At 42.5% G+C, this 16,990-nt stretch overlaps 1 protein-coding gene across 2 annotated transcripts in view; it reads right to left on the bottom strand.

Annotated features, from left to right (window-relative positions):
- Positions 1-16,990, bottom strand: part of EGFR (epidermal growth factor receptor) — a 211,271-nt gene that overhangs the window by 57,835 nt on the left and 136,446 nt on the right. For both annotated transcript variants that reach the window (XM_030307686.1, XM_030307687.1), the window contains exons 2-5: positions 8,267-8,418; positions 6,961-7,144; positions 3,677-3,811; positions 156-224 (exon numbers count right to left, since the gene is read on the bottom strand). In XM_030307686.1, coding sequence (XP_030163546.1) covers positions 156-224; positions 3,677-3,811; positions 6,961-7,144; positions 8,267-8,418 — 540 coding nt within the window. The remainder of the gene's footprint in view (positions 1-155; positions 225-3,676; positions 3,812-6,960; positions 7,145-8,266; positions 8,419-16,990) is intronic.

Genomic DNA, 16,990 nt, shown 5'->3' with positions numbered 1-16,990 from the left:
AGATCTGCAAGAATGTCATTCACATAACTGCTCACATCTGGCCTTAAAACAAGACCGAGTTTAGGAATCTTCAAAGGGAAAACACATACAGTTCGCTAAGCATAAGGGGAAGAAGGTGGGCACACATTTATCCGAAATTTTGTTTGCTGACTTACATTTCTGGCAATTCTCCTTTCCCGGACCCCAGCAGCTTCCATTGGGACATCCTGGATCACACTTTTGGCCTAAAGTGTAAAGGTAATAGTTGAATTCGTATCTCAGAGGAAGCAAGCAGGCTGATGGCAGGGACTGCCCAAACCCCTGAGCAACCTGATGTTCTAGAAACAAGGAACAGCTTTCACATTTCTTATTCTCTGTTTATTTGCTGGTTGACTTGTAAGATGATTCAAAAGACTTTGATAAGAAAAAAAAAAAGATGAACCACGTTCTGCTTTTATTTACATTTCAGCTGTAGAAACTGAGGCAGAGAGTAATTGTGGACTTGTCACAGGCTATGAAGACTGGAATTCAAATGAACTCAATGGTCCAGTTTCCCGTATTTGTTTAAGCTTGGGAGAAGTTTTCAGCTTCTCCCATGACATTAAGTGTGACTAATCTGGTGGGGCTGTTATGCACCCACTACATTCTCAGTATTTTTACTAGCATGGTTGTATCATAATTTCTTTAACCAATCTCTTATTTTTAGATATATAAGTTCCTTCCAAAATCCATTATAAATAAGGCTGCAAGGAATATTTTTGTACAAAAATAATTTTTTTATATCCTATAATTTTCATTCTTCTTATTATTTTTTCTTATTATTCCTAGACATGAAGTTCATAGGTCAGGGGGGTGGGGCATACTTCAAAGCTTCAATACATATTGCCAAAATTCTATCCCTGACCATGTTTTATTAATTTATATGCCCACAAGAAGAATATGAGAATTTCTGCTTCTCCATACCCTTCCTGATCTGAGTATCTAAAAATCAAAAGGAATCCAAATATTTAGCAAAGACAAAAATGAGATGCTTCTTTGTTTTATTTTGACCCTTTTAAAATTACAGTAAGAAATAACTTCTTACTTTATTTCTTGGCCATCTTGTGTGTGGGGAGATACAAACTGTTCATGTCTTTGGCCCATTTTTTCTTTTTTTATTGGGAGGTTCACCTTTTTCTTGGGATTCCTAAGACTACTTTATACATTCTTATCATCAAGAATATTAGCCCTTTCCAAGGCAAGCAGATGACGCACAATATTTTCTGTTTGTCGTTAACACGGTTTATGGTATCTGACTGGCTTTTCTCCAACTTGATATGACACACATTCACCTTTAAGTTTCCTTCTAGCACTTACATATATATTCAGTGATTTATTACATATAATATGATTTGGGATTGATATGGATGTACAAAGTGGATGATTGATTTATTTTAGTTTCCTCTTAAGTAAACCCACCTGATATAACATTGATTGCCAAACAAATCAACAATAACATAGTGTAGGGGCACCCTGGGTAACCTTTCTGAATCTCAAATCCATTGTCCATGAAATACTTAAATCACCTTATCAGATTTTTTGGCTAAAAATTTAAGAAGACAAGTTCTCAGAAGGTATGTGTGGCCTGAAAAGGGCTGGAAAGGGAAGGGTTTCCCTTTCCACAAGGACAGCAGCAGACTCCTGCACTTGTCGCCGGTCAGCAGATTAATAAGGATGGCCGGGGAATGGTGTTCCTTTCTAAAACAATCATTATAGTTCTGTCACTTTGACGTTTTCTCCTTAACAGTTAAATAATTCTGGAGGAATTTACTGGATAATGAATTCTTCCCTTATTTGCTTGAAATGTCATTTCTTCATGGACATTTAATTTAGCAAGGTTTATTCTTACTGTCTTTCTCTTACATATTGGTGGCTTATTGTTACATATCTATTCTTGATCCAATATCCTATCAGATTGCAATTTGTGGCTTTGTTGTATTTGAATCTTGCTATTGCGTGCACCTGTCATTCTTCCTTCCCAACACTTTCTTCCGGGTCTTTCCCATGGTCTTGGTGTGATGGGGGCATGTGTGCCATTCAGGCTGTCTGACCTCATGTACAGGAAACCCATATAAGCCTCACAGCCTTCCTGTGTCAGTTTTTGTTTTTGTTGTTGTCGTCATAAATGTGCACGATTTAACTTCCTCATTGTCCATCAGATAGCTAGGGAAAGGTTAACCTTGATGTGATGGATAACACAAAATCTTGTGTCGTAAAATACAGGTTTCAGTTTCTTGCAAACACAGTAGGTGCCCTGCTGAGTATGCGTGGGAATAATCTACTTATCAAACCAAGGGGCTCAAAACCCATGTTCATAGCAGCGTTGTTCGTAACTGTTAACAGATGGAAGCAACGCAAAAGCGCATCAACTAATGAATGGAGAAACAAAGCATGTGGGATGTGGGTACGTATACACATGCAACAAAATACTGTTCATCCACATCAAGGTGAGAAATTCTGATGTATGCTACAACATGGATGAAACTTGTGGTCATTATAAGTGATCGAAGCCAGCCACAAAAAGACAAAAACTATGTGACCCGACCTGTATGTGCTCCCTAGAACAGCCACACTCACAGACAGAAAGTAGCACAGTGGCTGCCATGGGCTGGGGGCAGGGACGGGGAGTTAATGTTTGATGGGGACAAGGTTGCAGTTTCGTGAGATGAAAAGAGTTTTGAAGAACGGAGGGTGGTGATGATTGCACTACGGTGTGAGTGTACTTAATACCAGTGAACTGTATACTTAAAAATGGTTAAGATGGTAAATTTTACGTTAGAGGTATTTCACCGCAACGAACAAACAAACAAACAAATCAGTAAGATTAAGTGAAATCCCCACAAAGGGGCTCCAGTCAATTTTGAAGAGCCGTGTGCGCTCCAAATTCTTTGAGACCAAAGAAAACAACAACAACAACAACAACAACAACAACCAGAAAAAACCCCAAACAAAAACATGCATCCATGGCATAGTTTAGGGAAACAGAGAAGCAGGAAATGGGGATGGCTTCTTATTTTAAAGGATTGAAAGACGAGGGAGATCAGGAAGGGGGATGCTTAGCGGAGCCTGGTAACTGTAGGCAAGTGTCTGCAGATTCCCACACAGCACTGCCAGGGAGCCAAGGGGTACAGCCTTGACCTACAGCCTGGCCCCCTGCCAGCCTCTCCCTGGCACGGGCCGCTTTACTGATGAATGGCAGTGACTAGGTCATGGGCATTAGGGGGAATACGGACAGACTCCCGCCCTGTGTGCTGTGCCCAACCTTGCCTGAGGCTCCGTGTAGGAGGGCGGAGGTCAGCTTAGTGCTTCCGGAGGGACCTGGCATCACTCTAAGGCTCAGCAGCAAGTCAGAAGCACACAAAAGTTTGGTCTGCCTCCTCCAGCCAGGACGGGAGAACCCCCCGTGCCAGGACTCAATGGCCACACGAGGGCTCAACTGTCTCAGGGGTGATCTGCCAAAACAGACTTTCCCTCTGTCTTAAATAGGTGCTCTTCCCGTGGGCAGATCAACTGTCGCTAGATATCTTGGGTTTAGATTAATGTGACTTAAACAATGGCTCAGCTTTCCGCCACCCCCACCCCCTCCCGACCCCAAAGTACCACGGCTCTGTCCCACCACAGGAGCTACAGGCAGAGGGGACGTCTGTAGAACACTTACAGTTGCCCACGTGGTTCTGGAAGTCCATCGACATGTTGCTTATGAAATCGTTGTCAACGATATCCCGCCACTGGATGGTTTCCACGTTGCAGAGGACAGGGTTGTTGCTGAACCGCACAGCACCTTGCAGGATTTCTGCATGTGCAAAGAACCTCAGTCAGCCATCTGCCACGTCTTTACACTCCCACAAAGTACATACGCATTTCTTTACATTTTGAGTCCTGCTAAAATGCCAGTGTGCAAACGAGACTCCCCATAGAGCTTTAGTGGGGGCAGCTGAAAAATGAGTTGATGACAGTGCCTTGGAGGAGTTAGGTTCCCCCCACCCCGAAATGGGCCTTTGATCAGCAAACTATCAGAATTCAGAAATGTGGGGAGGAAGGAAGCTGTACGATGATGTGAAGGGGCAACCAGGAAGGCAGGGCCACGGCAGTCACTCACTGTGGGCCGGGGAGGCCAGGAGAGGGGGCGATGCTGTGAGCTGCCTCTGAGCTCCTCACTGGAGAAAGCGGGGTGGGGGTGGGGTGGGCAGTGAAGGGGTCTGAGAACAATCTACGTGCATGATAAAGACATGGCAGACACTGGGAATGCAAATGGCATGAAAAAAAAAACCGTATGATTGTTTCAAAGGAAGAACTGATAGGACAGGAAAAATCAGGGCAGATTAAGAAGAGATTCAAGCGTGAGCAAAGGGAGAGCGTTGCGTCGATGACATTAGACAGAAACAGTGGCACGAAACACTGCAGCAAGAGCTGTGGACCCTGCGAGGATGAAGCACATCTAGTTGCCGACAGGCAAGGGGAGCAGGGCAGGTCACATGATGAGGTCATGCCACAGAAGACCGTGCATGCCATGCGACAGGGCCAGGTACTCTGCTAGTTGATTCAAACACATTATCTTAATTAATCTTCAGAATGGTCCCAGGACTCTCTGTGCACAAAGTACCATCATGGAAAAGGAAGGGGTCTCCCGAAGAAGGGGTCTGAGGCTGCTGGAAAGAATGGCATTTCGCAGAACACAGACAGGAGTGCACTCTGAAGGAGCACGGAGGGAGGGCGCAGTCGGCTTTCTCTCGCCAGGAGACCGCAGCCAACGTGTGTCGGTGAGACAGGCGGGCATTTTCCTCGGCGGGTGGTGGGGAACAAAGGAATCACGGAAGGAAGGCTGGGAGGTCCAAAGGGCCAAGTTGTGGAGCTTTGGGTATAAAGTCAGAGATGACAGCAGGACCATCAAGAGAGAACATCCGGCCAGGAGGCAGCCAGAGTGGAGAGGATGAATCTCTGATGAGAAGTCAACACTGGATATGCACACTAGGGGCATCAGAGCTGCTGTGACAATCAGGACAACAGACCACGGTGGCAAGAAAGAGTGCGCGATGGAAGGTCACGGTGGGGCCGTACAGAGTACCTACAATCTCCAATCACGACAAGGAAAAGGAAGGCAGCAAAGGTGCCGGGCAATTCAGGTGCCCCTGCCTAGGCAGAGAGCACCTAGAAGAGAAAGAGGTGATCCATCTTTGTCATACCTTTAACTTTCAGTATTTCATGATTATATACCTGGTGGTGGGCCCTGAGTTAATTATTAACAACAGTACTTAATATTAAAAAATTCACAATAATTACTTAATAACATTAACGAATCCGCATTTCTACAACCCCATGCCAACCCCAGAAATAATACCAACAATGGGAGTAACTTCTAAGTGCTTTTTCTATGGCAATCCACTTAATTTTCTCAACACCCCTAGGATGTGTGCTACCATTGCTACCCACATTTTTAAAGAGGAGGAAACTGAGACACAGAGAGAATCTGCTCCAGGGGCATCTGGCTGGTGAGTGATGGAGGCAGGGGCTGGAACCCAGACAGTCTGGCTCCAGGGTCCACGCTCTTAACCACATCTGCCTGTCACCATGAGATAGCATGAGGCCAGACAGGCAGATTGAGACACGCTAAATGCACATACTCTTTCGCAAAATGTGTAAATAGCACAAATTAGTATTAGCGTAAACACAGACCGTGTGCGTGGGCGCTCTGAGCAGCTAAAGCGGTGGGTGGAAAGTCTTAGGGCGGTTTTATAGAATGGCCAAACCAGGAGCCCCGCTCGTGTGGTGTGCCAGCCGCCCGCACGCCCGGGTTTGGATGTGTTGGCACATTCCAGCACTGTCGCCTGTCAGGCCTCCACCGTCCCCAGGACTCTGTCTTGCATCCTCTGCTGTCACCCCCGCTCCCCTCACTTTCCTGGTGAGCCCCCTTCCCATCAGAACTGCACGGCATGTGGGAAGGGTAAGGACTCTGGGGGCAGACATTTGGTGGCCATTCCTGGACATTTTTTCACTAACTTGGGACCTTAAGAGAGTCACTTTGCCACCATATCTTTATGTATAAACTGGTGGGAGTTTAAACGCCTGCCCTGCGGGGAGGTGGTGAGCACGGAGTTCCTGATTTAACATGAGTGGCACTGCGCCTGCCACATAGCGAGGGCACGGTCGTCATTATCTTCAGTTTTGTTTAAATCCACTTCCTGTCTCTTCTATGATCCTCCTTAGTTCCCACTCAGAGGATCTTCACAAGTGTCCTACTCAGAGGAATTCAAACTTCTTCTGTAATCACGTCATTCCCTGTCCTTAACTTACAGATCAATTTCTGTATAACAACATTATGCCAAACACGGTCTCAAATAGGGGTTGGTTTTTAATGTGTATCCCTTATACCCGAGGTCCAGGTAGTAAGATAGGCAGTTTATTCACTCCCTAGGCACAGAAAGCCTGCATTCCAGCCAAGGTCGTCTGGATATTTTTCCATGAATATAAAGGAAGTGGTACCTGGCTTAAATCTTCTCTTAACATTCATCAGCTACCATCTTCTTAAAAACTTCCATCTACTGTATCTTGCACACAGTTGGCACTCAATACCTTTGTATTTGATGAATAAAAGTCTTCTCGAGTGGCATTAAGAAAAGTGACAGGTTCACTGAGGGGATGCCTGGGTGGCTCACTTGGTTAAGCATCCAACTCTTGATTTCGGCTCAGGTCATGATCTCATGGTTTGTGAGCTTGAGCCCCGTGTGGGGCTCTGTGCTGACAGTACGGAGCCTGTTTGGGATTCTCTCTTTCTCCCTCTCTCTCTCTCTCTGCCCCTCCCCTGCTCATGCACGCTCTCACTTTCTCTCTCTCTCTCAAAATAAATAAGCTTAAAAAACAAAAGAAAAGAAAAGTGACAGTTTCGCTGAGTACCACCTGAGTGGCTCTCTGCACCCACAGCCTCCCTGTACCCTGGCCTCTCACCATGTAAGTTTCTCATGGGCAGCTCCCGCAGTCCGGTTTTATTTGTGCCATAGTTGGATAAGACGGATAAGGCATGGGTGTTTTCATAGAGCACATTTCCTCGGATGATCTGCAGGTTTTCCAAAGGAATCTTCTCCACTGTGTTGAGGGCAATAAGTACATAGCCGGCAACCTCTTGGATGGTCTAAGGAGAGAAAACATGAACACGTTATTTCTCTTGTGCAGAAGTCAAGAATGCAAGATCTAAAATGGGTCAAGAAAGCCCAGGGCACCTACATGAGCTATGCACGTGAGTGCTGACAAACATAAAGCATGTAGATAACTACAGTGGGGACATGGGAGGTGACAGAATTTACGATGACTCCTGTACTTTCACCTCTTGAGCCAAAGGGCAATGTACATTATTCAGGAATGCTGTGACTCATTTTACCTGGTGTTCAATATACTCAGAAGAGAATGAAAATGTTTTATTAATTCATTTTGTGTCTTTCTTGCATGCTTTCTTATTAGAAAAAAGAAAAAGAAAGAAAGGAAGGAAGGAAGGAAGGAAGAAAGGAAGGGAGGGAGGAAGAAAGAAAGAAAGAAAGAGAAAGAGAAAGGGAGGGAGGGAGGGAGGGAGGAAGGAAGGAAGGAAGGAAGAACAAAAAGCAAAAGAAGGGAGGGAATAGAAAGACAGTCCTTCCTGAGGAGGACGGCAATCCAACCTCAAGGAGGATCTAGTGACGAAGAAACCTCCCGAAAGAAAGAAGAACGAAAAATAAAAGAAGCGAACGAAGAAAGAAAAGAAGAAAGAAAGGAAGAAAGAAAAGAAAGAGAAGCCCAGAAGGAGGCCAATCAAATCCAAAGTTCAACTATCACCAACATCTGAAGCCTTCCCAGCTGGCTCCTATTGGCTCACAAGAGGCTACTGTGAAATAGCTGGGAGATTGTGAATTGGTGTCACTGAAACCAACCAGAGTGGAAGTATTTACACAAAGGAAATAGGCAAATGGTACAAAACAGGACTTTTTTTTTTTTTTTAAGAGCCAATATATCAGGATACCCCAGCTAAAGCACTGGTTAAACGTTTAATATCAGTGTCTATGATGATAGAGGAGCGTCAGGCTAGCTTCCTTCTCTTTGACATTATTTCGTAGCTCTAACTTCACACCAGCTGGTGAAGTAGCTTTCTGATAAAACCTGTAATTGGCCCATAATTGCCATGGCAAAAGCATATAGACTTCCAGTTAAATTCTGTCAAGGTCTTTGTCTACTTCTATTTCCTTCCATCATATGTGGGTAAGACAGTCAAATTCATTGAACTAACTTTTAAGAAGGAAAGGTCATAATTCCTTTGCATGTAGGTGATTTCCAAATTCCCAAGGACCACCTCACAGTTATTAAACATCCTCTGCAGGCTGAGAAAGTGGTCCTCAAAAGTGCCCAACTGGGTGAGCCGGTTACTTGTGCCTTGGCAAACTGCAAAAGAACAAACGGGAAAAAGATATCACATGAAATGCCAAGTAGAGTAGCAGAAATAACATAAAATGTTCACAAATTTCAACAAACTTTGAGAGTCTCAGTGACTTACAATATTAATTCTGGTAAAGGGTCACTCAAGACAAATATGGCCAAAAATGTTTATCTAAGGTATACAGTTCATAACAAGAGATAGCTCATCCCTATAATGCATGGAATCTTTATAAAATGTTAAAAATTCAAGGGGAAACAGGAAAATTCTATGAAAATCTTTAAGACACAATAGTCTTTTAGAGCTTCGGTAGACAAAAACATATGTATCATTAGATAATAAGATAATTACAATGTTGAATTAATAACTATATAATGAATGTTTTACATTACGAAAAAGACAGACTATCACATTACTGTGAGCCCAAAGGATATTTACAAACATAACATACGCTAGCTGATATTTTCTGACCGCGGTGTTGTACAACTTAAAATCAGTGACAAGAGTGTAAATTAAAATCCAACTGGCCAGAGATTAAAAATATTCTTCTAAACTAATGCATCAAAGAATAAATCAAAGGTCTACTTATACATCTAGAAAATTAGGAAATGGCAAAAACACACTCAGGTACTGAGAAACCAATACGTCCTTCTATTTGTCCACACTCTATGTGAATCCACCCAGCACAGGTGGAGACACAATTGTACAGTCTTGGCATGCTCACCTCCCTCATGTTTTAACTTAATACAAGAAGTAAAATGGGGGACAAAGTTAGACTATGGAAATACACTTGACAGTCTATATTTAAAAGCAAAGGAGATTATAATAGTCATAGCTCTTTGAAAGGCATGTTTGAGCAAGCATAACAAAACAAAGAGGTTTGGGGCTTTTGAAGCAGGGAGCTTGTTAAGCGACTATACTTTGAACCAAAATTATCATAAGAGTGAAGAAATATGGCCTCTGGCTTTGGAGGTTAGATTCAGAACTAGCCAGGTTCTTCTACATGTGCGAAGGCATGGCTGCAATCCGTGACCAGGTGGCTGAACGCAAAACCAAGGCCAAAGTCAATATGCAGGTACTTTCCTTGGAAACTCTTTCTAAATTTACATTTCCATTTTATAGATGTCTTTGTTCCCTCCCCATGGGAACTGCTCCGAAGGGCACCATCTGACCGTCTGCCCTCACATTTTGGTGCCACGGCCGTGAGCACATGTTGAGACACCACATTCTCAACCCAAAGCATTTACACCAACATTAAAAATGAAGCAATCGCCACATCCTCTGCAACTCCGTGGGGATTTCCCTCCTCTGCTCTTCTGTGGTCTCATTCAAATCTGGCAGTAGAGAGAACGCTCGCATGGGAACTTCGACAGTCGACAAGACTAAACCCCTATCTACTGGCTCCAGGGGCAGAATGATTCCATATTTCTTCCAACTATAACACTGGATGGACCCAACATCTCGGGGCTGCTTTCACTCAGGAGTATGGGCCGCTCTGATTGCAACCTCACTTTGGGACAGCTGTACACAGTTGGGGCCAGACTAATCACATAGATGGGGCCAGACTGCTTTCCCAATTCCAAGGTCCTTAAAGATGCCACCACCAATGTAGGTATGGGGTTGTGACAATAACCCATGACCTTTCAGTCGACACACGGGTAAACAAAAGCTGCTTTCCCTGCTGGGAGACTACGGTCCCTAAATTTCATCCTAACTGATTGGCTATCCTTGAAGTAGCTCAGTATTGGTCACGCCTTCATCCCAGCCAGGTGAACAGCATCCTAGAACTCAGGGTTGGAGTGCGTTTCAGAAGAGTTTCTTCAGTTCACAGAGAAATGAAAAACAGTAATGATTGCTCTCATTTTAAATGATAAAGGATTTCAGCTTGTAAATTTCTCTCAGGGGGCGCCCCGGACTTTTCATTACTAAATCAATGACAAAGTAACTTTTGTCAGTAAAAAAAGAAAACATGCCCTTTAAGTTTAGCCTGTTACATCATAGCAAAAATAATTTCAAAAATGCTGTATTTGTGCTTTCATTCAGTCATTCAAAAAAGTGCCAAATGAGCTCCTAAAATATTTGTTTGATGAATCTCTACCATCATCCGTCATTGTTTACAATTAGCATGAACTACTTCTATATTCAGAAAACCAGATGCTGCTATATTTGGAAGCAATAGCAGCATTGCACAATATTGATATGAACCTTTATTCATAAAACATTTTGGGAAGCAACTAGACAACTTGTGTAAAGAAATAAATATGCTTTAAAAAAGCTTCATGCAAAATGTTTTTTTTTAAATGATGGCAAAAAAAAAAAAAAAAAAAAACAAAAAACCCGCAAAAAGCCCTAAATGTTCAATTGCCTGTCACGTGTATTCTTGAGAACAAGAAGGCAGCTGATACGCTGCGTGATTCAGCGTAAGACAAGTCCGTCTTGAATTCTATTCCAGGATTAATTACTAAAGGATCAAGAGAAATCATTACAAAGGTGTTTCTTCAGGGGCTTTCTCCTGCCATGTGCCCCAAAGGGGATGACAGTGTCCAAGTGAAATCCAGAGTGGCAATCAGAATGATTTGACCTAGGTTTCCTGATTCAACAAAGCCTAATCTTTGCTCTCTATTTATACCAAATGTCTCACATTATGACTATAAAGCAATGGAAAGATTTAAATGCAAGACCACTGAATTAGTAAAATTATTACGTTTTAAATCACAAAGCAGGCAGATTTAAGACAAAACTGCCAAGAGCAAGAGCTTTTAAATTCATCCAGGAGAAAGTTTTTGTTTAGCCACTTCCTCATGATGTGACCCTGGATGACTTCTCTAAGCTCTCTGCGGCAGGCTTTCCTCAAGTAGCAAACGTGGTGAAACTAATACTGACCTTCAGAACTGTTTCAAAGGCTGAATGAACACAAAAGCTTTCAGCTTTCTTTTGTTAAAGTTAACTACTGAGAACTGTGACTGTGATACAAGATGCAACTGCACAGATGTTAGTGGACCTCTGTGGACATAAACTTGCCCGAAGGTATTGCCTGAACTGGGAATATTTGTATCTGCAGAAAACCTGACTCAAATATTGGGCATTAGATTACTCTGTCTGTAGAATATGTATCAGAAAAGGAAGGGAAAGAAAAGGAACACGTTTAATGATTTCATTAAAATACACATTGAGGGGCGCCTGGGTGGCTCTGTCAGTTAAGCATCCGACTTCGGCTCAGGTCATGATCTCGTGGTTTGTGCGTTCAAGCCCCACATCAGGTTCTGTGCTGACAGCTCAGAGCCTGGAACCTGCTTCGGATTCTGTGTCTCCCTCGCTCTCTGCCCCTCCCCTGCTCACACTCTATCTCTCTGTGTCTGTTTGGTATCACTTTAGGGCTATACATTTGAAGCCAAGATAATTAAAAGTTTATCCAGCTCCATACAAAATGCTATTGATTTGCTCTACCTCTTACAAATCTGAAGACAAGTTCTACTGAATCAAGAGCAGTCCCCGGGACACAGGCCCTACAAAGCACTTGGCTTTTCATCCTCCAGTGTTATTATGAAGATTCATAAACGGGCAGACAAGCTGAAAGAAAGATATAGTGTGAATATCCTTAGATTAGCCTTGTGTTCATTTTGTCACATATCTATCCATCTTACTTTTTTTTTTTGATGCATTTTAAAGTAAGGTATAAATGTCAGTACATTTCACCCTGGCATACCACTGATCGCAGCTCAAGATTAATTTACAGCTATTGTTGTTGTTGTTGTTGTTGACATCATCCACAACTGTGCAACATCCACAAACTGTGAGGTAATCAACCGTAAGTATAGCATTTGAGAGTTTCAACAAATGCACACACCCACATAACCTGCACTCCTACCACCACATAGAACATCATCCATACGGGGCCCCCTCATGCCTCTTCCCAGGCAATCCTGGCCCCTGTATACCATAAACCACACAGTGATTTGTTTTCACTAAGAACAGTCCTGCCTATTGTAAAATTTCATATTAATGGAATTACGTAGTCTTGCCCTTTTGTGTAAGGCTTATTTCATAGTCTACTATTTAAAAATTTTTTTTTAATGTTTATTTTTGAGACAGAGAGAGAGAGAGAGAGTGCATGAGTGAGCGGGGGAGGGGCAGAGAGAGAGGGAGACACAGAATCCGAAGCAGGCTCCAGGCTTTGAGCTGTCGGCACAGAGCCCAACACGGGGCTCGAACTCATGAAATGTGAGATCATGACCTGAGCCGAATGGACACTTAACCGACAGAGCCAGCCAGGCGCCCCGAGACAAGTGTTTTATGGGAAGTTATCTGTGTATTATCCTTGGGCATCTAAGGCTGATCCACAGTCTGGTCGTTCTTTTTCTTAAGAACACCCCCCCCCCCCCCGTTTATCTTAACTGAAAATAAAAACAATACGCCTGCTTGAAGTCTTGGATACCCCTGACTTTATGGGTTAGGGCCTGTGGCTTTCCCGTGTCATTATGGGGGTGGACACCTCTCTTTCCCCACAAGCCTGGGCAAATATGTCCTGCTGATTAAGACACAACATTAAAACAAGTTTCTCCAGATTTTCCCAAACCCACTTAGACACTTCTGAAATTGCCTAAGAAAATTTATAATTGTCTTAATTTGTTGTTTTCTCAACTACATATTAATGTTTGCCAAAGCAGTTGGGCTCTTGTAAATCTCTCCCCTTGGCCTCCTAAATTATCTCTGCTTTCATCCGTGCCCCATTTTCCACAGAACACCTTGTTTTGAAGCAGAAATCACATCACACTATTCCTTGGCTCGAACCAAAAGCTTCCCAGTGTAATTGGAACACAGTACAAGCTCCTTTCTCATCAGCCTGCCTTCTCTCAGCCTCTCACTGCTCACTCCCCTAGTTCTCTCCAGCTGGCCCAGTTCTGGCCCACTTCAGGGCTGTCCCATCTGCCCGGAATGTTCTTCCATTGCCCTCCAGATGTGTGCATCTTGGCCTCCCTTTTATCATTGGGATTCCAACTCAATGGCCATCCTTTCAGAAAAGCCTATCCTAGAACCAGATCAGCTTAAGTATCTACCATTACATTCTATCACGTCACCCTGCTTTCTTTACTTCTTAGTAAATTTATCACCACTTAAAATTATTGTTTCTGCAAATATATATATTTATTCATTTATCTAGATGGTGAAGAGAGGTGGACTTTGTATAGATATATGGGTATCTCGTTGCCCTGACTACTGTGAGACGTGCACGTGTGTGCCTGCATGTTTATTTTTGGTGGGAAAGCAACGGGTGGCTGTGTGATCATGGATGACAGAGATGTGACCATGAAAGTCTTACATGACTCCACATGGGTCTCTTTGCCTTTATTGTTTCCAAATGTCTGATAGAGGAGGTGGAGGCAGGATGTCTTACGAGAGGGTTTGTCCTCACAACCTTCTAGTTGGTCACCGCAAAATCTTTCTAGTCTAAGTAACATATTTCACTAAGCCTTAAAAGCCAAAGGACTTTTTTCCACTTTCATGCTGAAGAGGTTTAAGGAAATCCCAAATAAGATGACATTTATACACTGGATTTTAAAATACAGAAGAAAAAGGGGCGTCTAGGTGGCTTGGTCGGTTAAGCGCCCAACTTCGGTTCGCCCAACTTGTGGTTCGTGGGTTCGAGCCCCGTGTCAGGCTCTGTGCTGACAGCTTAGAGCCTGGAGCCTGCTTCGGATTCTGTGTCTCCCTCTCTCTCTGTCCATCCCCCGCTCAAGCTCTGACTCTGTCTCTCAAAAATAAGTAAATGTTAAAAAAAAATTAAAAAAAATACAGAAGAAAAAGATCATCAGAGAACTTGCCAGAGGTTTTATCATATCAGAACTGCTCATTTCTTTTGCCTTATTGAAACTGTATTGTGGTGGTAATTTTAAAACGTGTACATATGTACATCTCAACTATGCTAAAAATGCCCAGAAATACACCAAGTTGTTAATGATGGTCTTTTATGAACAGTGGGATTCTGAGTGTTTTATTTCTTCCTTATATTTTTTTAAGTTTTCTGTAGTGATCATACATTCCTTTATAATAAAAAAATACCAAGGGGAAAATTTGCAAAAATCCATGTTGAAAAAAGCCAAAAGAAAGACATTTTAAACTTTTTTTTTTTTTTAACGTTTATTTATTTTTGGGACAGAGAGAGACAGAGCATGAACGGGGGAGGGGCAGAGAGAGAGGGAGACACAGAATCGGAAACAGGCTCCAGGCTCTGAGCCATCAGCCCAGAGCCTGACGCGGGGCTCGAACTCACGGACCACGAGATCGTGACCTGGCTGAAGTCGGACGCTTAGCCGACTGCGCCACCCAGGCGCCCCAAGAAAGACATTTTAATAAAATACATTTTTAGAGGAGCAATGATCGAGTACAGCTACGAAGATCCACAAAGTTTTGCATTATCCGTGTTAAACAGCTTTATAAAAGTGCTTTAAAAATTAGAAATAATTGATGAACGGTGAAGTGCTAGACAGAGAAAATGCTAGAAGAGAGAGTAAGCTGTAGATTATTCACCTCATTGTTCTAAATAGCTGCATACTGGAGCCCTTGGAAAACACCATGCATTACGCAGAGATAGTTCTGTTCCAAACAGTGATGGGCTTCTCAAATTTCATTTTTTCCCTGATCTATAAATTTATTTTTTACATTGGTTTTGGGGAGCATAGGGTAAATTTCTCCCATGGAAAAATATTATAAATTGTGATTACAGTACCACACTACCCTATGAAACTGATTTAACTCACACAACAGCTTGTAATGGGAACACAGAAAATCTATGGTTGAGCCATAATAAAATAATTGGGAAAACAATAAAAGTAAATACAAAGTAGCATTTAAATTTTCATTGGAGGTGGGGCGCCCGGGTGGCTCAGTTGGTTGAGCATCTGACTTCGGCTCAGGTCATGATCTCATGGTTCATGAGTTTGAGCCCCGAATCAGGCTCTGTGTTGACAGCTTGGAGCCTGGAGCCTGTTTTCGATTCTGTGTCTCCCTCTATGTGCCCTTCCCCCGTTCACCTCTCAACAATAAATAAATGTTTAAATAAATAAATAAATAAATAAATAAATAAATAAATAAATAAATTTTCATTGGGGGTTTAACCAAAGGTTTTGTAGGTTTTGTAGAAGGGGAAAAGTCTCTAATTTATTATGAAGATTTTTCCTTATTTTCCAAAACTTTATATTTTATCAGTAGTTCGTTTGTCATATTTGATTTTTAACTAACCAGCAGTTCTCAGCTTGCAGGCATCCAAAGATAGTCATCAAGCTGAATTTGAATCTACGTTGCAATTTGGAAATGCATATGCAATAGTCAAAAAGTCCTCCTGAGTATTGGATGATCTACCAAGCTCTGGCATATCCAATACAACGGCAAACTACAGTCACTCCAATTAAGTTATCAAGCAGAAGATTTTAAAATAACATCTCTTTTATTTTTCAGTTAGGGAAGAGAACACCAAAACTGGTTGATTTCCATTCCCATGACCCTCCTCCTAGCCATTAACATAATCCCAAGCCACGTTTATGATCTTTAAACAATATGTGGAGCTGGGATACCTTTGTATAGTGTGTTCAGTCTCCTGGGAATTAACTAATGTGTCCGAACCCCAGGAAGTCCAGTTCTATGACAGACCGTGGAATATGCTTCCAGTGACATCAAACATCTATCAGAGTGACGATGGCGATAGTATCCTTATGGGATGGTCTCCCGCCAGTTAACTCTCTGGGTCTCAGTATCCTGACTGGTTAAATGGGACCAACTCAGCATAGTTGACAGGGTAGGGTGAGCAGTAATGAGATCACGGACACAGAAGTACTTCATAAATCACAACTCTCTCAAAATATAAATTATGTCTGACACTGAAGCTTCACCCTAGCAGTATCCACAGCAACCAAACCTTTGCAATCTATTTCTGCCTATGTTTTCAATGATACCAACAAACTATTTTTCCCCCGGGGCCTTAAAAATTTTTTTTTTTTAAAATAGACTCAGCAGAATTGAGGAGTTGTGTTGAAATCTGGGATGCTTTAAAATTCTGGAATAGGGGCGCCTGGGTGGCTCAGTCGGTTAAGCATCTGACTCTTGATCTGAGCTCAGTTCTTGTTCTCAGAGTCATGAGTTCAAGGCCTGCGTTGGGCTCCTCACTGGGCGTGAAGCCTACTTAAAAAATAAAATAAAATCCTAAGGTAAAATCCTGAAATAAAAGTCATCACTTCTCATTGTTACAGGATACTATCCAAAGGTTGGCCCTAACAATGGAAACTAAGTATCTTAAACCACAGGGCTTGGCAATCCGTTCCATTTTTTAATAGGTAGTTGAATGGCTAGTCAGAGATGAATTTGACCTACATTGTTGGACTATGAGAAACTGATTTGGATTAAAAATGATTTCATAAGGCAATACTCATCCATCTTTTATTCATTCAATCCAATAAATCTCTTTTGAACACCTACTATGTGTCTGGCAGCACTCTGTCTTGGTGGCCAGTGTCTCTGTATTTTAAACATGGTGACACGTACTGAACACAAATCCACGGATGGAGGAATTACGTGTATCAGATTCTC

Source organism: Lynx canadensis, chromosome A2 (assembly GCF_007474595.2).
Source record: "Lynx canadensis isolate LIC74 chromosome A2, mLynCan4.pri.v2, whole genome shotgun sequence".
Lineage (NCBI taxonomy): Eukaryota > Metazoa > Chordata > Mammalia > Carnivora > Felidae > Lynx > Lynx canadensis.
This window is presented reverse-complemented; position numbering and strand designations above follow the sequence as displayed.